Genomic DNA, 22,476 nt, shown 5'->3' on the forward strand with positions numbered 1-22,476 from the left:
TTTATTGCTGGATTTAAAAAAAGACAGGTATTAAAGTCCATCTAAGTTTATAGTACCAAATACATTATGAAAATAGATTTTACATATTTAAATACCTCTAGTTCATTCTGAAGGGGAAAATACTCAAAATACAAAAATATATACTTTTGTATATATTTTTTAGACCGAATTGAAAACAAATACACTTTAGTTTTGAGAACAGTTTGAGGTTCATGGCAAAACTAAGCAATAAGTATAGAGTTCTTATAGACTGAATTTGAACTAATAGCTCCAGAGCCTTATTTTCCATTTATTGCCATTGACTTGTCCAGTCTTCAAAATAAGGACCATGAGGACTTATAGACAATGTTTATGGTCATAATAAGCTAAGGCCTTTATCATTCACATTAGACTAAAAGATTAAAAACCAGCAACTGGAGGGTTAACAGTTCGTTAGCACCTCAATAGCAGACAGTAAATCCATCCTGGCCCTACTGTATTAACTAGGGGGAACTTAGGAGAGAGACAGAGACAGAGGGAGGGAGAGAAACAATGAGGGAGGGAATAAATGAATGGCTGCTGCTTTGCAGAAGCAGTGGGGCTCGCTATCATGGTATACCAAATTTTAGTGAGTGATTTGTCTTGACCTTTGATTTCAATCGTCTTTTGAGAGAATAATCATTAGCAGATAAAAAAAATCTTATCTCAAAACACACATTTTAAGTGGGTAACGGTCTCCCAGTGATTAGGTTCAAGCTGTCTAAATATTTTATTTTGTAGCTTAAACTTCCCTTCTTCTTCAGGAAGTTGAGAAAAACACAAAAAGCAAGGGGAGAAATGACCTCTTAAAATACATCAGAGTCATCTATTTGGCAGATTTAGTAATTACTGGGTTAACTAAATATAATTTTTTAAAAACTATACCTTGGGCCAGGTATAGTGGCTCAAGCCTATAATCCCAGCGCTCTGGGAGGCCGAGGCAGAAGGATCACTTGAGGTCCGGACTTCAATTCCAGACTGGGCAACACAGCAAGACCCTGTCTCTACAAAAAAAAATTTTTTTTAATTAGCCAGATGTGGTGGCATGTGCCTGTACTCCCAGCTACTTGGGAGGCTGAGGCAGGAGGATCACTTGAACCCAGGAGTTTGAGACTGCAGTGAGCCATGATCCTGCTACTGCACACCAGCCTGGGTAAGAGAGCAAGATTCTGTCTCAAAAAAAAAAAAAAGCCAAACAAACAAAACAAAAAAAAAACTGGAGATGACACTATAATTTATAGGTAATGAAATATGTGTTGCAAATTATATATGGAACAATTTAGTAAAGTGCTCTATGTTGTTGATACTTAATATATTCTGAAATGACAAAAGCAAATCAATATTTTAATTTATCGCTAGCTTGTTAAGAATTTAGTTTTCATAAAGCAGTGATAGTATTTTACACACAATAATAATAATGAGACAAAATAGGACAGTTCAAGAAATCCTACTGAATCAACAGGAGAGAGAGAAGCAAAGGAGTACATTCTAACTTCCTGAGCAACTTGTATATTTTAATCTTATTGAAACAAAGAATCTGTAATGGATCTTTCTTTTTCTACTTGAGGAAGCTCAAATCACATTTCCAATCAATTTCCTATAAATGACAGGACCTTTCTGTATGAATTTTCTGTAATCCCACCAGTCCAGAAATGATCTTTTTATTTTAAAGCAGTATTTTCCCTTTGTCCTGCTTTCCTTGTCCATTGGTCTGATGCTATAACACCATCTTTCCTTCTCAGCTACCTCAAATGCAAGGCAAAGTATACGTAAGTAAATAAAATATTTTTGAACATCTACTATACATTAATCGCAGTACTCAGTGTGTTAAATAATTTCATTTAATACAGCAAACTGGAATATAAAAATAAAGTATAATGAAATGATATCACATACACAGTCATATTTTGAAAAGTATATAACCAGGTATTAACACAAATATTATATACTTATTAGGAAACACCAGGGTGGGTTTTGTTGATCAAATTCCTAACATCAGCTAGGTTTCTTCTAATTGCTTCTAAACTACAAAATAAGATTCCTACCTAACTGAGATCTTTATTATAATCAAGAAGTCTAAAGTTGATAAACTTTGGGGAAGTACTCTTTGTACAGAAAAACTTGTCAAGATATCACAGGAATATATCAAAAATAGCTCCCTTCACATAAAGACCTGGAAGAAACCTTGGTGATTAATTCTATTTATTAGTCTAAACCAAGCTATCATTCTTCATAGAAAGACATTTCCCTCATATTTACCTTTTCTGAAACAGAGGCAAAACCTTTGGTTGGATGCTGTGTTCTCATGTCAAAAACATGGAACTTTCCTTCCAGGGAAGTGGCTACTAACTTATTCATACTTATGTCTTTTCTGTCAAACTCCAAGCTACATACCTGAAAACAGAGAATATTCATTATTGGTTGTCTTGTCAGGATTACTCAGGAGGCTCTTTTATACTAAGTAAAACAGCTTTAAAATGATCAGATAATGTGAAAATACTCTAACCATCATTTTCTAACTTTTACCATAAAAAATTTTTCCAGCTAGGCATGGTGGCCCATGCCTGTAATCCCAGCACTTTTGGAGGCCGAAGTGTGTGGATCGCGAGGTCAGGAGAGCAAGAACAGCCTGGCTAACTTGGTGAAACCCTGCCTCTACTAAAAACACAAAAATTAAACAGGCATGGTGGTGTGCACCTGTAGTCCCAGCTACTCGGGAGGCTGAGGCAGGAGAATCACTTGAACCCAGGAGGTGGAGGTTGCAGTGAGCTGAGATTGCTCCACTGCACTCTAGCATGTGTGACAGAGCAAGTCTACATCTCAAAAAAAAAAATTTTTTTCTCCATTAGTAAGATCAACAAAACTATGTTGGGTTCCCATGCTCAGTGGATGCCTTTGGGAAATCATTATTTAACTTTTTACATTATTTAACAGTTAAGTCAAGGCTGACAGTAGAAAACAAGAGGGAAACACATTCTTTGCTAAAGGTGTACAACTCAGAAACCAATAATCTGAGAGTGTCTGGGGAGGTGACTACTGTTTCAGGCTTTCTGATATTAGCATAAAAAGGCCTTTTACTTGCTTATTTTGATCTCTTACTACATGGCCCACAGGGGTCTGCAGACAGGCTGAAGGGGCTGGTGACTCCCCCAACATTGTACATACCACATGTGGGTGTGAGCTCTCTTTTTGAAGAGAGGATCCAGGTTTTTCGTTAGATTCTCAAATGGGTTTGGCCTCAAAAAGTTAAGAACCATTGGTAGAGGGGTTGACTGAGATGAGTTAATAGAGGGGTGTTCCTTTTGTAGTAGTTCAGAGGTGAATGGAAACGTGCTCAGAGAAACGAAATGCATCAGCATGTACTTTACCCCATTTTTGATGTTTGTCTCCCACCGTAATGCCATATTTCTGAGATCAAATAGTTTGATATCCCCATTGTCATAGCCAGCACAAACAACACGTTCTTCTTGATTATAAGCATTGCCTGGATATCAAGACACAACATTTCACATTCTTATAAATGCATCCTTACAAAGGTTGCTAAAAAAAAAAAAAAATCTACACACCTAACTTATACTAAATCAGACCTTAAAATCACATCGGGTAGAATCCCATCTTATCAATCTTGACAGGACACCAAGATTATTAATGCGGTATCCATTAGTTTTTTGTTTTGTTTAAATCTCTCATAGAATTTGGGTATTTGTCCCCTCCAAATCTCATGTTGAAGTATGATCCCCAATGTTGGATGTGGGGCCTGATGAGAAATGCTGGGTCAAGGGGCTGGATCCCTTGTCAACGGCTTAGTGCAGTCCTTGCGGTAGTAAGTGAGTTTTCACTCTTCTAGTTCACATGAGGTCTGGTTGTTAAGGAGTCTGGCACCTCCCTCCTCCCCTCTCTCTTGCCATGTGACATGCCTGCTCCCGTTGCCTTCTGCCATGAGCAGACACTTCCTGGGGTCTCATCAGAAGCAGATACTGGTACCACGCTTCTTGTATACCCTGAAGAACCATGAGCCAAATAAACCTCTTTTCTTTATAAATTACCCAGTCTCAGGCATTCCTTTATAGTAACTAAGGAATGCAATGCAAAGTGGACTAATATAAGCTCATTCGCTATTAATTCCATACTGAAGGGATATGTGAAAGCGTTTACTGAATTCAATTTAAAGAAAATGCTTTATGCTCTATCTGCAAAGACTAGCAGGCCAACTATAGTTCAAGCACAGAGGGGTCTCGGAGAATAAACACGGTTATACTTCTATTGCTTTCTTGGCAGTAACTATATTTGAATGCAAACAGAAACTTTAAAACTAATTTATCTTGAAAAATGTTGTTCTGGTGTGATTCCATCTTTAAAAGGAAATCTGAAATAAGCTGTAGCACACTATGACATATTTTTAGTAGTGTGGATCATCATACCTGAAGTAAGTGTATAATCTGTAGTTAAACTCATCCTGCTGGAATTCAAGGATTTTTTTCCAAGTACCTCTTGCTGAGGAAAGAGTGTTAAGTGAGAAGGAGGCCCCGTCATTGTGCTAGGCTATCTGGGCATCTTATCCCAATGCCTTCATTCTCTACTGTCTCTAACTTCGTTTTTCTCATTAACTCCAGCCCTGTATTTCTACTGTGGGCCCCACCTAGATGGTACACTATCGTCTTAAACTTATGATGTCCCCAAATGACCTTACCTTTCGCCTTACAAACTATCCCACCCCTTGTAGAATCTTTTTCATTTAATGACATCATTCACCTCACAATCAGCCTGAAAATTCAGTCATCTTGGACATAATCTTTTTCTTTATTCTTCATATCCCAAAAATTGCCAAATTCTATGCATTCTGCATAATATTACCTTCTGAATCATCCACTCTGCTCCCTTCTCAGTGCTTGTAACTTAGGTCTTCCCTGGAACACTGCAAAGAGCTCCTGAACTCATATTCCCTGTGCCACTCATCACTCCCACTAAATACCACTAGTTCATTTTCCTAAAGCTCAGATTTCATCTCTTCCTTGCAAAAACTGTCAAAAACTTAGAACTATCTTCAGGCCATCCTAACACCTCCAGCCATGGTCCTGAGCCATCTCTAAGGCTATTCCTACTATTATTCTCCTCTACCTTCGGTCCTCCCTATCCATGGGTTCACACATCTATGGGTTCAATCAACCATAGATCGAAAATATTTGGGAAAAAATTTGCATCTAGACTAAAAATGTACAGACTTCTTGTTCTTGTCATTATTCCCTAAACAATACAACAATGATTGACATAGCATTTACATCATATTAGGTATTATAAGTAGTATCTAGGGATGACTTAAAGTATATGGGAGGATGTGTTAAACCATTCATGAGAACTCTGCCCTCATGACCTAGTCACCTCCCACCAGGTCCCACCTCCAACACTGGGGATTACAATTTGACATGAGATTTGGTGAGGACATAGATCCAAACCATGTCAAAGGACAAATGTCAATTCATCTTACAAAATCAATGTTCATTTTAAGTAAATTAATAAAGGAACACAGTTATCAGAATGTATAAGAAATAATTTTGTAATGGCAAACTATTTTCTAGAAAATAAACATACTCTGTATACAGTGTAATGTATGATTTGTTAGGTTACCATTTGCACTGAGGCTTGGCTTAACCCCATTAATGGTATTTGGTTTTAAATTAGGTCAATATGATCTAATTAAACAGAAACACATAATAATAAGCACAATTCTTAGCACTTTACATGTAATTTACTTATTGAATCTTCATGACAACACAACTAAGTAAATTCTATTATTAATTCCATTTTAAAAATGAAACAACCAAGGAACAGGGAACTTTGGTAATTTGCTCCAGGCCACACAGCCAATAAGTAGCAGGTGAGAATTCAAACCCAGGCCCCAGAGGTTAACATTAACCACCACGTATATTTGCCTTAGTAAACTATTAGAATAACCGACAAAACAGATTTTATATATATATATATTTTTTTTTATTTTTTTTATTTTTTTTTTATTTTTGAGACGGAGTTTCGCTCTTGTTACCCAGGCTGGAGTGCAATGGCGCGATCTCGGCTCACCGCAACCTCCGCCTCCTGGGTTCAGGCTATTCTCCTGCCTCAGCCTCCTGAGTAGCTGGGATTACAGGCACGCACCACCGTGCCCAGCTAATTTTTGTATTTTTAGTAGAGACGGGGTTTCACCGTGTTGACCAGGATGGTCTCGATCTCTTGACCTCGTGATCCACCCGCCTCGGCCTCCCAAAGTGCTGGGATTACAGGCTTGAGCCACCGCGCCCGGCCCAAAACAGATTATAAAGAGACTACTAGGAATTTCTTGCCGCACTGTGCTTTTTACCATCTGATAATTCAAAAGCAAGAATTCTTCAATAATTTACCAAATGCCACAGTCCAACAGTCTCTCTTGTTTTCTCCTTGTACAGGTTCCATATTAGCAACAGGATCATCTTTTTGCCTTGGGTCCCACACCTTCACAGTTCCTGGTATGCATAAAAGTGAGTTGGCAAAAATTCAAAACTGAACGATCATGTTTCTTTTCTACATTCTTCTATGGCTTCCTGTGTTTTTGGCAATATGACAGATGTTTTGACATGTGAAAATATTCACATTCTTTTGACTTCTAATTGGGTAAGTTGTATTTAATATCAGAGATATAACCCATATGTGACTATCTGACTTGATTTCCAAATTAACAGATACACAGAAAAGCCAACAAATGTTCCTAAGTTACCTACAAGTGATGACTGACAAGGCAAATGTGAATGTTAGAGAATTCAAATCGTGAGCCTAAAATAAATGTGTTATTTATTAGGGAAAATACCAGTGTTGTTTTAATTTTTACTTTTTTCCTTACTACCCATTTAACCATTGGCATGTATACACTCTAATTTCGAATTAATGGTTTCTTATATGAGTTCTAGAATTCTATTCTTGTTTGTTTGTTTTTTGAGACTGAGTCTTGCTTGCTCTGTTACCCAGGCTGGAGTGCAATGGCGTGATCTTGGCTCACTACAACCTTCACCTCCCAGTTCAAGCCATTCTTCTGCCTCAGCTTCCCAAGTAGCTGAGGCTACAGGTGCATGCCACCACACCCAGCTAATTTTTGTATTTTTTTTTAGTAGAGACAGGGTTTCACTGCAATGGCCAGGCAGGTCTCAAGCTCCCAGGCTCAGGTGATCCACCTGACTCAGCATCCCAAAGTGCTGGGATTATAGGTGTGAGCCACCATGCCCGGCCTAGAATATTACTTCATATACAATTAATTTTCCTGTGGCAATAGTGAAAAGGAAAATGTCAAATAAAATTAACAAATAAATTCTCAATTTAATTTCAGCCCCCTTGTTTTAATTCATGTTATGGGACTACTTACTAAAATAGTGTCATTACCTACAAGAAAAGCAAATGCATGTAATATAAAGGCTCAAAGGCATGTACCTGAGAGAGAATAGGAAAAGGGCAACAAAAAAAAATGCTTAAAAGGAAAATAACTCAGGAAAGGTGGAGTACAACATTAGATATATTTCCAGGGATAAAATAAAGTTGATCATTAAGAGGCTGCTTTACTTTTTTTATTTATTTATTATTTTGAGACAGGGTCTTGCTCTGTCACCCAGGCTGGAATCCAGTTGTGTGATCATGGTTCACTGCAGCCTCGACCTCCTGGGTCCAAGAGATCCTTCTACTTCAGCCTCCCAAGTAGCTGGGACTACACCACCACGACGGGCTAATTTTTAAAAGTTTTTATAAAGATGGGATCTCCCTAAGTTGCCCAAGCTGGTTTCAAGCCATCTTCCCACCTCAGCCTCCCAAGTGCTGGGATTACAGAGATGAGCCACTACACCCAGCAAAAGTCTTTTTTTAAACAGAAAAAAAAAATCCCATATCTAGAGATAAGAGATTATCTTTCTCTACAGGATTTATGCAAATTGATGAGATTTATAGTAAGTCTGCAATAGTTAAATAAGCAAAGAACATAGACTATTCATAAAATAAAACTAACTAGTAAACAGAGAAAAAAGTTAACACAAGTTGGAATGAAATACCATTTTGTCTATAAAATAAGGAAGGAGAAAAAGAAAATCATCGCTGATGGGGTAAACTGGAAATCTACCTCATCTACTGTAGCTGACTATAAATATGTACTTTAGAACATTTGCCAATAAATTTTAAACTTTTTTGTTTGTTTATTTATTTTTATTTTTTATTTTTATTTTTTTAAAGAAAGAAAAAAAAGAATGAAGAAGAGGAGGAAAAAGGAAGAGAAAGAGAGAGAGAGAATGGGAGTATTGCTTTCTTGCCCAGGCTAGGATGCAATTTAGTAATGAGTTTTGAAAACCTCTTTTATACCGATAATTATCCTTAATTATGTAGTCAGGAAGAAATAAGGGAAGAAAATAACAAACAAACAGCCAACCAATATTTCATTTAAACCTATGAAATGCTATGCGATTACTGAGGAGTGATTTACTTCCAATTATGTAGTCACTTTTGGAATAGGTGTGAGGTGGTATTGTATGTTTTGTGTATTTGAAGTGGAGAGTTCTAATTAAGTTTACTTGTTCTGGGTCTGAGTTCAAGTCCTGAATGTCCTTGTTAATTTTCTGTCTCGTTGATCTATAGAATCGTTAGCTCTTCTTGTTACATTAATCCTTTTGCCATTATGTAATGTCCTTCTTTGCCTCTTTTGATCTTTGTTGCTTTAAAGTCTACTTTATCAGAGGCGAGAATTGCATCTCCTGCTTTTTGTTTATTTGTTTATTTTTACTTTCTGTTTTGTTGGTAAATCTTTCTCCTTCTCTTTGTTTTGAGTCTTTGTGTATTGTTGCATGTAAGATGAGTCTGGATGCAGCATACCGATGGGTTTTGGCTTTTTATCCAATTAGAATATATATAAGTTTAATACTGGTATTTGATGCTAGCTGGCTGTTTTGCCCATTAGTTGATGTAAATTTTTCATTGTGTTAATGTTCTTGCTTTTTGATATATTTTTGGAAAGGCTGATATTGGTTGTTCCTTTATATGTATAGTGCTTCTTTCAGAAGCTCTTGTAAAGCAGGCCTGGTGGTGGTGAAGTCTCTAAGTACTTGTTTGTTCGCAAAAGATTTAATTTTTCCTTCACTCATAAAGCTTAGTTTGTCTGGATAGGAAATTCTGGGTTGAAAGTTCTTTTCTTTAAGGATGTTAAATATTGGTCCCCACTCTTTTCTAGCTTGTAGGGTTTCTGCTGAGAGATCTGCTGTAAGTCTGATAGGTTTCCCTTTATGGGTAACCTGACCTTTCTCTCTGGCTGCCCTTAGTATTTTCTCCTTCATTTCAACCCTAATAAATCTGGCAATTATGTCCCTTGGGGTTGGTCTTCTTGAAGAGTATCTTTGTGGTGTTCTCTGTATTAGCTGGAGTTGAATATTACCCTGCCTTGCTAGGTTGGGAAAGTTTTCCTGAATAATATCCTGAAGAGTATTTTCCAACTTGGATTCATTCTCTTCGTCACATTCAGGTACACCTATCAAACGTAGATTAGGTCTTTTTACATAGTCCCATATTTCCTGGAGGCTTTGCTCATTCCTTTTCATCCTTTTTTCTCCAATCTTGTCTTCTCATTTCATTTCACTGAGCTGGTCCTCGACTTCTGATATCCTCTCTTCTGCTTGATCAAATCGACTATTTAAACTTGTGCATACTTCGCGAAGTTCTCGTGTTGTGTTTTTCAGCTCCATCAATTCACTTATGTTCCTCTCTAAATTGTCCATTCTCGTTAGCATTTCGTCAAACCTTTTTTCAAGGTTCTTAGTTTCTTTGCATTGGGTTAGAACAAGTTCTTTTAATTCACGGAAGTTTCTTATCACCCACATTTTGAAACCTGCTTCTGTTAGTGGAACACACTCGTTCTCCATTAAGCCTTGTTCCGTTACTGATGAGGAATTGCGATCCCCTGTAGAGGGAGAGGCACTCTGATTTTGAGTATTCTCTGCCTTTTTAGGCTGCTTTCTTCCCTCCATTATATATTTATCCCTCTGTTGTCTTTGTGATTACCGACTTTCTAACTAGGTCTCTGAGCAGACGTCCAACTAGTTCATTCCCAGCGCTGAAATCTGAGCAATCCACTGTGCCGGCCAAAACAGCAGTGTTAAGATTGATGGTGCTTTTCTGCCCGGGAATCTCCGGACTCTGCACCAAGAACTGCCGCTCTAAGGCGCCAGCTAAACCGCCGCACCGGCCACAAGAGTCGCCCTGGCGACCCGTGGGGCTCCTCCGCTGGGAATCTCTTGGTCCGTGAGCAACAAATATTCGTCTGAAAGTGTGGCGTCCTCTCGTTCTCTGCGCTTTTGCTGGGAGCTAGGTGCCCGAGCTGCTAGTGATCAGCCATCTTGGATCTCTCCTTTTTTTTTTTTTTTTTTTTTTTGAGATGGAGTCTCACTCTGTTGCCCAGACTGGAGTGCAGTGGCATGATCTCAGCTCACTTCAACCTCCAAATGCCAGGTTCAAGCAAAACTTGTGCCTCAGCCTCCCGAGTAGCTGGGATTACAGGTGTATGCCAACACATGTGGCCAATTTTTGTATTTTAGTAGAGCCAGGGTTTCACTATGTTGCCTAGGCTGGTCTCGAACTCCTGGCCTCAAGTGATCCGCTTGCCTCAACCTCCCAAAATGGCGGGATTATAGGTGTGAGTGACTGCACCTGGCCCAATACATTTTTTAAAAAACCATACAACGTTTATTCCAAAAGAGATATATATATATATGACAATACTCATTTACTCATTATTTTTAAGCCACTCTCATAAAACAACAAAAAAAGCAAACCAAATGCTTATTATAGAGGAATGGTTAAGAACAGTCATATGATGTAATATTATATAGTCATTAAAATAATTGTGGAAACAGCAATATTTGCATATGACAAAACATTAAATGAAAGAAGTTTCTAAGATATAAATTCATATTCATACTTACAACTATGCAAAATTATATATAAGACCTAAAAGGAAAAGAATCTAATGGTTGTGGTAGTATGGTAGATTGAATGTTATTTTTCCCCTCTATACTCAATATTGCTTTTATGATTAAAAAAATAAGTGATTTCTAAAACACAGCTGCTCTTTAGTACCCATTAGAAAATTGTATGTTTATTTTTCTTTTAAAGCAATTTCCTCATGGTCTTGAGCAGCCACTAAATAATTGGCCAAATCAATTACAATAGGTACCAAACTTCTCATGTACCCCTTGTGAAACAACAAAATTTTTGACTCTCTTAAAGTCATGCAGTACCACTTTGGACACCAAAAGACCTGGCCTTTGCTGGTCACTGCACAGTGGAAGAGCTGAGCTGGTGCCCTTGCAACTGTCTATAATGCTTAGTGGATGGATCACAGAACTTCAGTTTTCAACCAGCTGTCAATATGACAATTTTCACAAGTACTAATTCTGCCTCTTAAAAAAAGAAAATAAAAAGCTGCCACCCACATTATATTGTCAGCTGCCTCAAACACCTGTAAAGACATTTTAAATCCTTCAAGCTTCAGAGGAAACCATCATTGTTAGTAGTTGAACCAGTTCAACACTAAAACAGTATTAAGTGCTATGAATCTATCTCAAAATACCCGAAAGTCTAAAACAATCAAGGGACAAGCAATCAAACTTGCCTGTTAAAGAAGTAGAAGCAAGACTGTTAGATTTAGGGAGTCAAGGTGACTGAAGGGGATTTTTACTCAGAGAGGACGTACTGTTACATAGAGATTCCCATTAAAATAAATAAATAAAATACATAGAATACATTGACTCACCATCACGGCTGCCAGTCACAATTTCAGGTGCTCCTTCTCCAATTCCTAGTCCACCTACACCATCTATTGCATTTATAATTTCTTTATGGCCCTTTACAGAATATACTGGCATCTCTGGAGCTTCTAAATTCCTAAACAACAAACACAGGTTTTTACACCACATGTCTCAAACATTTAAATCCACTACTAAAATTTAAAAAGATATAGTTAGATTTTTTTGTTTAGAAATTAGGGTTTTGCTATGAAGATAGTTTACACATTTATTTGTACTTCTGAAATTTTCTCTCCATTTCAACTTCTTTCAAGCCCCCAATGAGAACTGTCATCATTCAATTTGGAATTCCAATCCTGAGCTCACTTTACTTAGTGTTCTTCAAAGACAATCTATCCAAGACCCCCACAGATGAATTACCAGGTGTGCTTGTTAATAAATGTAGACTCACGGGCTCCTCCCCAAACATAATGAATCAGGATCTCAGATGGGTCTCAAAAACAATGACTGTGGTACATTGAAGTCTGAAAAAATACTGCTTCAAATATAGAGTAAAACCCAGGTAAGTCAAGGCTGCAGTGAGCTAAGATCATGCCACTGCCCTCCAGCCTGGGTGACAGAGCAAGACCCTGTCTCAGAAAAAAAAAAAAAAGAAAGAAAGAAAAAAGAAAAACAACAACAACCATGTATCTGAGGAGCTGGCTCTCAGGATGGTTTTTTTCAATTCTGGGTTTTAGTGGCTGTTACAAAAGTATGGGAAGTGAACACAGGATGGACACCGTTAGCTGGCCTTACTAAATCATCACACTCATTGTGAAATTCCATCCACCAAATATGTAAAGGTTTTTGTTAAAATGCAGCTAGTATATTTCTATCTACAATACATGTTTAAATTCAAAGTGATATAAAATTCTTCAAAAGTAGGCCTCAGTAGTTGGATCTTATGACATTTTTAAAGGATGGCTGGGTGTGGTGGCTCATGCCTGTAATCACAGCACTTTGGAGGCTAAGGCAGGTGATCACCAAATGTCAGGAGTTCGACACCAGTTTGGCCAACATGGTGAAACCCCATCTCTCCTAAAAATACAAAAATTAGCCAGGTGTGGTGGCACACACCTGTAATCCCAGCTACTCAGGATGCTGAGGCAGGAGAATCTCTTGAACCTGGGAGGCGGGGGTTGCAGTGAACTGAGATTGTGCCACTATACTCCAGCCTGGGCAACACAATAAGACTCTGTCTCAAAAAAACAACGATGAAATATGAGTAGTGTTCACTTTGTACACATTTCTTCCTTTATCATATACTATTTTCCCACTGAAGTACACACCAATTTTCATCTACTAACATATTTTTCTATGTGTCATTGTACTGGTAACAATACGTATTACTGCAAGACTAGCTGAAGTTTGTCTAATAGGTCAATTCACAGAAAGGCATTCAGGAAGGTATTACATCTGCACTGCTGGGCAATGAATGGCTTGACTCGGTGATCCTCACACATTCCTTTTCTTGCCCATCTCCATTTCTCCCCTTCTTTTGCTTTTCTACTAGAACTTCTATTTACATTTCTCTTAATAATTCAGTTTTCAATAACTTGTGGATTTTTTAAGTGAATGTGGCTATTCATGAAATACAATCCCAATTTATTATTGGGCCAAGATTTATTAGTAAAACCTTACTAATCAAAAATTGGTGGCCAGGCATGGTGGCTCACGCCTGTAATCCCAGAACTTTGGAAAACCAAGGTGGGTGAATCACCTGAGGTCAGGAGTTAAGAGATCAGCCTGGTCAACACAGCAAAACTCCATCTCTACTAAAAATACAAAAATTAGCCAGGCGTGGTGGCAGGCGCCTGTAATCCCAGCTACTCGGGATGCTGAGGCAGGAGGATCGCTTGAGCTCGGGAGGTGGAGACTGCAGTGAGCCAAGATCACGCCACTGAACTCCAGCCTGGGCAACAAGAGTGAGACTCTGTCTCAAAAAAAAAAAAATTGAGATATTTCAACCTAGTTTAGAGATGACATTTATCTTTATACCATCATTAGGAACTAATCAAGAGATTAAGATGTGGTTCTACTTGAAGTAACTATTTTACTATTTTATAGACTTTAAAACTTTTTTTGTTTTTCTTTTTGTTTTCTTTTTGACTTTAAAACATTTTTAACATGAAATTATAAGATTTATCAACAAAAGTCAGTTGGTAATATCTGTACTATACTAGGAAACTGTATTTATTAGAAAGATGGGCCAGGCGCGGTGGCTCACGCCTATAATCCCAGCACTTTGGGAGGCCGAGGCGGGTGGATCACGAGGTCAAGAGATCGAGACCATCCTGGTCAACAAAGTGAAACCCTGTCTCTACTAAAAATACAAAAATTAGCTGGGCGTGGTGGCGCGTGCCTGTAATCCCAGCTACTCGGGAGGCTGAGGCAGAATTGCCTGAACCCAGGAGGTGGAGGTTGCGGTGAGCCAAGATTGCGCCATTGCACTCCAGCCTGGGTAACAAGAGCAAAACTCCGTATCAAAAAAAAAAGAAAAAAGAAAGAAAGATGGTCAACGGTACTATTTAATATTTTGAATACTCTTGTGTTGAAATACATTTACTTTTAAAAATAGCATTCAAACTTGCCTCTCTCCCCGTATCTCTCGAAGCATATGACGAAGCATGTAAGAACTAATGAATAAATTCTAATTATTACTGAGTTAAAACAAGGAGAAATTAAAATAGTTTCATTTTGTTTAATGTTATGATTCTAAGATAAATATGTTAAAGTAATGTGATTATAAAGTAGCAGGTTCTAAGTTAGAATCAAGAAAGCTCATATTAGAAAACATGATGCAGGGAAGATAGTTCTTCTAGAACACTAGAACTTTCTCCATATTTTAGAATACTGCTGTATACTTTAAATGATTAATAGCTTTTCCTGCAAAGTAATTAAAAAGGAATTTCAATTCATTCCACTTTAAATAAGAAATAACTCTAGGTGAAACATGAAAAAGGCATTTGGCAGAATTGTGATTTTGCATTCAAAACAAGTTTATTTGGATTTGTTCAACAGATATGTTTCTAAGAAGTTGTGCTTAGATGTTAAAGCTTTAGAAAACAAACTTTCTTTGGGAGGCTGAGGCGGGTAGATCACGAGGTCAAGAGATCGAGACCATCCTGGTCAAAATGGTGAAACCCTGTCTCTACTAAAAAAAAAAAAATTAGCTGGGCATGGTGGTGCATGCCTGTAATCCCAGCTACTCAGGAGGTTGAGGCAGGAGAATTGCCTGAACCCAGGAGGCGGAGGTTGCCGTGAGCTGAGATTGCGCCATTGCACTCCAGCCTGGGTAACAAGAGCGAAACTCCATCTCAAAAAAAAAAAAAAAAAAAGAAAACAAACTTTCTGCAGTGCTAAATCTCTTGCTGAAATATAAACAATATCTAATTTTTCAGTGTTATTCATGTGCTTTTTATATACTGTATTTTTAAAGGAGGGGGAATAGATCTTTATTTACAAATACATGGCATTAAATGCTAGCACCAAACAGCATGTGTGAAAATACGTATTGATAATATTATCCAAAACATCTAAAGAAAAATAGGTTAGTATTTTTTAATGGATTTTGAATAACATAGAAATATATATTAAGAGACAATTCTCATATTTTTAGCTAAAATTGAACATGGAAAGACTTTAAAATTAAAATCCTCTCTTTCAGAGAAAGAGTATTGAAACTATCAAATAAATTGCTTATCTCATCTGTCTGAATACTGACTAAATCATCTTACCATATATGAACGTTTCCACCAAAATCTCCAGTAGCTAAATATCTCTGCTGTAAAGATGTTGCACCAAATGTTCCACATTTAATAGGTTTGGCCTTTTCAATCTTGATAGAAAGGAGGAAGACAGGATATGTTATTTACGTAAGCAGATATTTACAATCTATTAATACCATATTTATGGCTCTATTATGGCACTTAAATAATCTAAAAGGCAATTAAAACATCTTCTGATGAAAATGATCAGCTTTTTCCTTTAGTCATTTTTTTTAATGTAACTGTCAAAAAGAAAGTGTTAATTTGCCTTTCCTCTCCTCTCACTGAGACATTCAAATGCTGACAGCTCTACCATCTTTAATGCAAATATCAAAGTTTCATGTGAAATTCTTTAAGATCCTCAGCAGAAATGAGAACATAATGAAGATATTATCTTTCCAGATGGCTACAGGAACAAAAATGTTATGTGTCTCTTATAGTTTTCCCTGCAGAATCCTATAAACTGAAGATGCTTATGTTCCACTTTCTCTGAGGCCTTTTCAATGCAGAGAGATTTAGAAACCTGTGTGTACCAAGGCACTCCTATTAGCATGGGTCAGCCAATCTTTTGAGGTTTTTTTTACTCTATAAGGCTACTGCTCCAAGTATCGCATATAATCACATCAGTAAAACAACCACATACTGATACATTATTTAAGGTATGAGGCTTATGGAAATCAAGTGAAGATGATCATGTAGTCAAAAAGGTCCTTGGAAAGGATCTAATACAATACCCTCCTGTCACAAAAGGAGACCAAAGCACAGAGCTTTACAGATTTGCCCAACTCATGCAACATTCAGCATTTAATGGTTCCTACTATACGCAAGTCACTGAACTAGGCAAAGGAGGATACAAGATGAATGAGATTGGCCAGCCCCTCAAAAAGCTTACAACTCAAATATCAGTTCCTATCTGGTTCCTCCAAAATATACACTCATTATACTACTCCCACACCTCCCTGGGTCTTCCATTCACCTTCTTTTACTTCCTGATGTTTTTTTATTTCTCCACGGCCCCTCCCACCTCCAACTCCACCTGCCCACGTTACCGAAGTCCCTCCTACAGTCTAACTGCTTTTCCTGCTGCCTTGGCGCCTGAGATCTCTGGAATCTGTAATTAGATGAGGCCACTGACATCTGCCCCACACCACACTCTTGCCATATAACACTTCCCATTGACTGTCAGCCTCAACAGGGAAAAACTATTCCTCCTAGACTCTAACAATTTTTACATTTTTACATTCTTAATGTTTATAAAAGTAATACCTGATCCCTATAATAATTCAAACAAAAGGATGGAAGGAAAAGTGAGTCCCTTTAACACTCTCCAGAAGTAATCCCCAACCTTCTAGATCTTTTTTTTTTTTTTTTTTTTGAGACAGAGTCTCGCTCTGTTGCCAGGCTGGAGTGCAGTGGTGTGATCTCAGCTCACTGCAACTTCTGCCTTATGGGTTCAAGTGATTCTCCTGCCTCAGTCTCCTGAGTAGCTGGGACTACAGGCATGTGCCACCACGCCCAGCTAATTTTTATATTTTCAGTAGAGACGGGGTTTCACCAGGTTGGCCAGGATGGTCTTGATCTCTTGACCTCTTGATCCGCCCACCACGGCCTCCCAAAGTGCTGGGATTACAGGCGTGAGCCAGCGCACCTGGCAAGTTCTAGATCTTCTATGCATTTACAAACAGACATGCTTTTGTTTCAATACAAAGCAGATCATAGTACGCTGTCCTTTGATTTGTTTCACTTAACAATACATCTGGATAAACTTTATTCCTTCTGCAGTGTTCTCCAGTTTCCAGGACATCTTTCCTTGTAACCTGTCAGTTCTCTTCATCCTTCCCAGGTTGACCTGTTTCAACTAATTTTAAAAATAATTTCCCTGTCACTTCCAGTGTTTAGCCAGGCATTTCCATAGAGGGTATATTATCCATATAAGGTATACATAGCAATTTTCAAGAGCAAAATAAAATTCACTTAACACAAACTATAACAACTTTTTTTTCTCTGATTCAAAAGATACCATTATATGGTATAGGGCTTTGGAAACTCCCAGACTATTGAACTTTCCCATTGTTTGGGATCTGGATAAATTAGCAGTTACTATGTGGCCAAGTCTAAAAGCATTCGTACCCTCTCAGAATCGTCTAGTAAATGAAATCAGCCACCTACAGTAACATGTTTGTAAAAGACCCTATTGATGAGAAGCACAGAACCACAGAATGCTTTTCTTTTTAATGCACAAGTGGTCTGAGATGGCATCAGTTATTCTCTGCACCAGAATATTAATACTCATTTATTCCCATTTTTTCCCAATACTATGAAGAAGAGTATCTTCAAATGGGGCAAAGGATCACACAGAGGATCAAAATTTTGTCAACTTACCAAAGCACACAGTTTCTAACTTATGTTATGTTATGAGGAAACAATTTTTGTTTTCCTCACCTTTCCCCTCTCCCCAAATAAAAGCACCTGAAAGAATATATTAATATATTAACAGTGGTAAAGCACTTAATCACTATTAGGGCACAATTTCTATGGTGAAATTAATTCAGAGTTCCAACCTATGCCAACTGATGAAATGGCTATCCACCCCTCCCTCCCCTTGGTCTCACATCAAACCTGGGTCTTGCCAGCAATAAGCCATTGATAATGGCTTCCATTTTCTGAGGCAGAGGGTGGAGGCAGACCCTCTGAGGATAAGAAGCTGGTGGTCCTCATGCACAGCAATGTGGTTCCAGGAGACAGGGGATTAGGAGCTGTGGAGAGCTTGCATCATTTATTGATCCAATTCGCTGGGAACATTTTTCTCCAAGAAGCATTGGGAAGACTGGTCGCCCATTTTCTTCCCCCCAACCAGCTAAAGCATTTTGCTTCCCTGAATTCCACTGTCATCCCCTAAAACCTCTGATGAGGGTTTCTATGCTTCCTAGGCCATGGAAGCGGTAAAAACTAACCAACGCTCTTTGGTCCCTACAGTCTTCTAAAATTTTACTGCTGGTTATAAAAACCTGGAAGCAAAAACTTTCCTCCCTGTTGTTGTTTTACCCAACTTTCACTTTTAGATCCTTTAGAGAATCTCAAACTATACTCCTGGAACACACTGATCTGTTACTAACATAATACATTAATTAGAAAATTCACCAAGAACAAAAGCTGATGGATATGTTTTTCTCAAATTTTAATGTTTTTTAAAAAATAATTTTCTTAGATTGCCTGGTAGAAAATACTAGCAAACGAACATCAGTAAAAAAATTTTGGGCCAGACACAGTGGCTTATGCCTGTTAATCCCAGCACTTTGAGAAGCCAAGGCGGGCAGATCACTTGAAGTCAAGAGTTTGAGACCAGCCTGGCCAACATGGCAAAACCCTGTCTCTACTAAAAATACAAAAATTAGCCAGGCGTGGTGGCGGGTGCCTGTAATCCCAGCTACTTGGGAGGCCGAAGCAGGAGAACTGTTTGAACCCAAGGGGCGGAGGTTGCAATGAGCCGAGATCATCACACCACTGCACTCCAGCCTGGGCGACAGAGAGAGAGAGACTCTGCCTCAAAAAAAAAAAAAAAAAAAAAAAAAAAAAAACTTTTAAAAAACTGTGTGGTTACTTGTGATGTAAAAATCAGAATATATACATACATATATATAGTCAGAATATATAAATATAGAGAGAGAGTCAGATTTTTCTGCTGAAAATCTCTTCCCTGTGCAGAGATAGAACTGACTACTCCAATATTTTATGATGTTCCAAAAGACAGTATGTAATGTGCAGATTCTTTGACACCTGTGCATGTCCAAGAATTGCTACCTTCAAAGGAAAGAAACCAAATGGACAACTAACCTACACGATAGGCTCTATACATTTTCACATTTGTCACTGCATCTCTTCTAAAAGTGTGTCGTTACTACTAACATAAAGGAAAGAAGTAAAATGTATCTATACTGAGAAGCACAGACTCATAGGAGTGGCACCAAGGCCTGTGGTATATAAAAGGCACAAAGAAAGCGCTTTGAGATCTGGTCTTGCCACTGTGTGACTTCATTTCCTGTTTCCAGCCTTCTCTACTAATTCCAGTCACACAAGTCAGCTTGCTTTTTGTTCTTCAGGCTTGCAAAGGTGTTTTCCACTCAGGCCATTTGCATTTGCTATTCCCACTGCCTGGACTGCTTTTCCCCAGGTCACCACGCCTCTATTCTTCTCTTCATTTGGATTTCAGTTCAAACGCCACATCCCCAAAGAGGTCTTCCTTGCCCTTCCAATCTGAAGAAGAATCCCTAGATTACTGTCACTTACCTTGTTTAATCATCTATTACACTTATCAACAAAATTATTTTATTCATGCAATTATGATGCCCTTTCTAGAATGTGAGCACCATGAGAGCAGGGCCTTGACTAATTTTTTTAACCCATAGCAGGCACTCAACATTTGTCGAATGAAGGTATAAATGACTGTCCATGAATTTCTCAGCCCTAACACTAGAGACAGACAAACCAGGGCTCGAGTTCATTTTATTTTTTCTCCCTTTTCTACCATACTTTCATGTGCCAGAGCTCTGACAAACATGTTTGTTCAGTTTCTGGTGTCACTGACATGCAATCATGAAAATAGCATCCATCTATTGAACACCTACATATCAGATATGTTCTAGATGTTCTTCCAGTCTAAACCACCCCTTTTCTTTTTAATATGTACAACACTGCAAACTACGTGTTCAGAATACCACTTTCAAGGTGACAAAACAGGTTCAGAGCACTGAGTGACTAAGGTCCCAAGAGCCAGGTAGAATCCAGGCTTTTTCTTCTAAACCAGGCTGCCTCCAGGCTTATATATAAATCGATTAAATAAGCATTTTATTATTGGAGTCTCCATTCTGTAAACCTGAGAGTCACTGGAAGTATCACAGAAATGTTCAATCTTGATTGCTGAAGTAAACGGTACATGGCATGAATTAAACCTACTTTCAGATGGCTGTTCTTTCGTTTTTACCTTCATTCATATCTTTACAAGATATCAATATATGATATTATGCTTCCCTCATGTTCTTTGTTCTCTTCTTAAAGAAACACAAAGATATTTATAGACACTAGTGGTCTGCTGTGCAAGAAGCAAATTAAACTCAAATTTTATATTTTGAACATATTAAATGTATTATGAACATATTAAACATACTAACATTTATCATTTGTGTGCACTGAGGACTGAACTTTGCTCAGAAGGGCTGAGCTCTGTTGCCAAATGGACTTACAAAAGTAGGCATGTTTCCTCTTTCCTCTGATATTTATGGAAATGATAATAATAGCTAAATTAAGAGGACACTAGTGAAGTTAATTTTTCATAGTTCACCAAAGGGTTCCCTCTTAGCCCCGTTAGATACTGTATCTATGGAAAAAGAAAGATGAAAAGAAGTTGGTGGTAACTCAAAATTTTTCTTGCTAGAAAACTAATTGGCTAAAAATGGCTAAAAAATGAAGCTTTATCTTGCAAAAATTGTTCAACAAAGAAAATCAGTATATACTAACAATTTTTGCTATATGATACTGAAAATGACCATCAATGATGGTCATAATTGACCTAGCTGTTCATTTTCTTTGCTACAATAAGAAGTCAAAATGATTAAAGAAGCTCAAGATCAATAATTCCTGTGAGAGCTATTTTTGTTCCGTATGTGGGTGGGTCTAGTACAGCTTGTCAGTATTTCCTCCTCCACATCCTGGCACTACTTAATTAACATTAAAAGATCTAGCCAACCAAATGCTAACAGGCAGTAAATTCAGTAGCACAGGGGCTAAAAAAGTGGAATTTTATTAGCTTATTGCTATTTTTTATAGTATAAACACCTACAACTGTGATTCCATTTTTCAGGGCCATCCCTACTCCATATGGCATCTTTGTGCCAATTAGAAAAAAGTTGCCCTTTATAGGCTGATGAAGTCTTACACATGTAAGCCTTGATGAAGGAAAAAGAGCTTTTAGCTCACATTTGATTACTCAGCCAGACAGACACCTTTGTATGGTGCAAAAAACTGCTCAACTGTACACAGAGGCCCTGCCCTCCATTCCCTGTCTATCCTTTCAGAACTAAGATAAAGACTTCAACAAAGACTGATATGCTTCCTTTACATTTTTTTTCTTAGATGCACAGGCTTTGTGAGCTCCAAGTCAGTGATAAGTTTAAATAAAAAAAGAACAAAGATGCATGAGCTTTGGAGCGCGTGACTTAGGGGTAGTTCTATAATGATAAATCAAGTCTATTTTCTAATATTTTCATAAATGACCCATCTAGCTCAATAGTTCTCAGCCTTGAGACTCATTAGAATCACCTTGCAAAAGTTAAAAAACAATTCTAATTTCTAAACCTTACTCTAGATGCAACAAATATGTACCACTGTGTCAGAATTTCTAGGGGTGGGACAAAGGCACAAATGTTTTAAAACACACACACACACACACACACACACACACAGCACAAAATGCACTCATATGATCCTGATGCATAGTAAAGAGTGGGAGTTATTACACCAGTATTTAACCTATATTCTTTTCCATTTCACCAGAGCAGCCAAACACAATGTAAGTTCTTAAAGGTATTCTTGCATTAGTTTTATCCTCTTTTTGGACAGTAGGCTCTTTAGGAGAAAGGACTCAACTTTTAAATATCTTTGGTCCTTGTTAAACACAGTACCTTGAAATACAGTACCAGAAATACAGTGTTCTCAGATTATTTGTGGTAGAAAAAAAAGAAGACCCAAAGGATCCAGGTGAAAATACACTTATTGGTTATTCCTGGCATTGAGATTATGAGTGATATTTTCTTCATTTTCCTATCATATTTTCTAAATGTTCTATCATAAATACATATTACTTTTGC

At 37.8% G+C, this 22,476-nt stretch overlaps 1 protein-coding gene across 3 annotated transcripts in view; it reads right to left on the reverse strand.

The window, feature by feature from the left end:
* DNAAF10 (dynein axonemal assembly factor 10) overlaps positions 1 to 22,476 on the reverse strand; it is a 30,215-nt gene that overhangs the window by 4,553 nt on the left and 3,186 nt on the right. For 2 of the 3 annotated variants that reach the window (XM_064364190.1, XM_064364191.1), the window contains exons 2-6: positions 15,584 to 15,684; positions 11,816 to 11,946; positions 6,411 to 6,512; positions 3,387 to 3,502; positions 2,278 to 2,412 (exon numbers count right to left, since the gene is read on the reverse strand). In XM_064364190.1, coding sequence (XP_064220260.1) covers positions 2,278 to 2,412; positions 3,387 to 3,502; positions 6,411 to 6,512; positions 11,816 to 11,946; positions 15,584 to 15,684 — 585 coding nt within the window. The remainder of the gene's footprint in view (positions 1 to 2,277; positions 2,413 to 3,386; positions 3,503 to 6,410; positions 6,513 to 11,815; positions 11,947 to 15,583; positions 15,685 to 22,476) is intronic. The other variant, XM_064364192.1, reaches the window with a different exon arrangement.

The sequence above is a fragment of the Aotus nancymaae genome, unplaced genomic scaffold (assembly GCF_030222135.1).
Source record: "Aotus nancymaae isolate 86718 unplaced genomic scaffold, 86718_ANA_hifiasm-v0.15.2.pri h1tg000057l, whole genome shotgun sequence".
NCBI lineage: Eukaryota > Metazoa > Chordata > Mammalia > Primates > Aotidae > Aotus > Aotus nancymaae.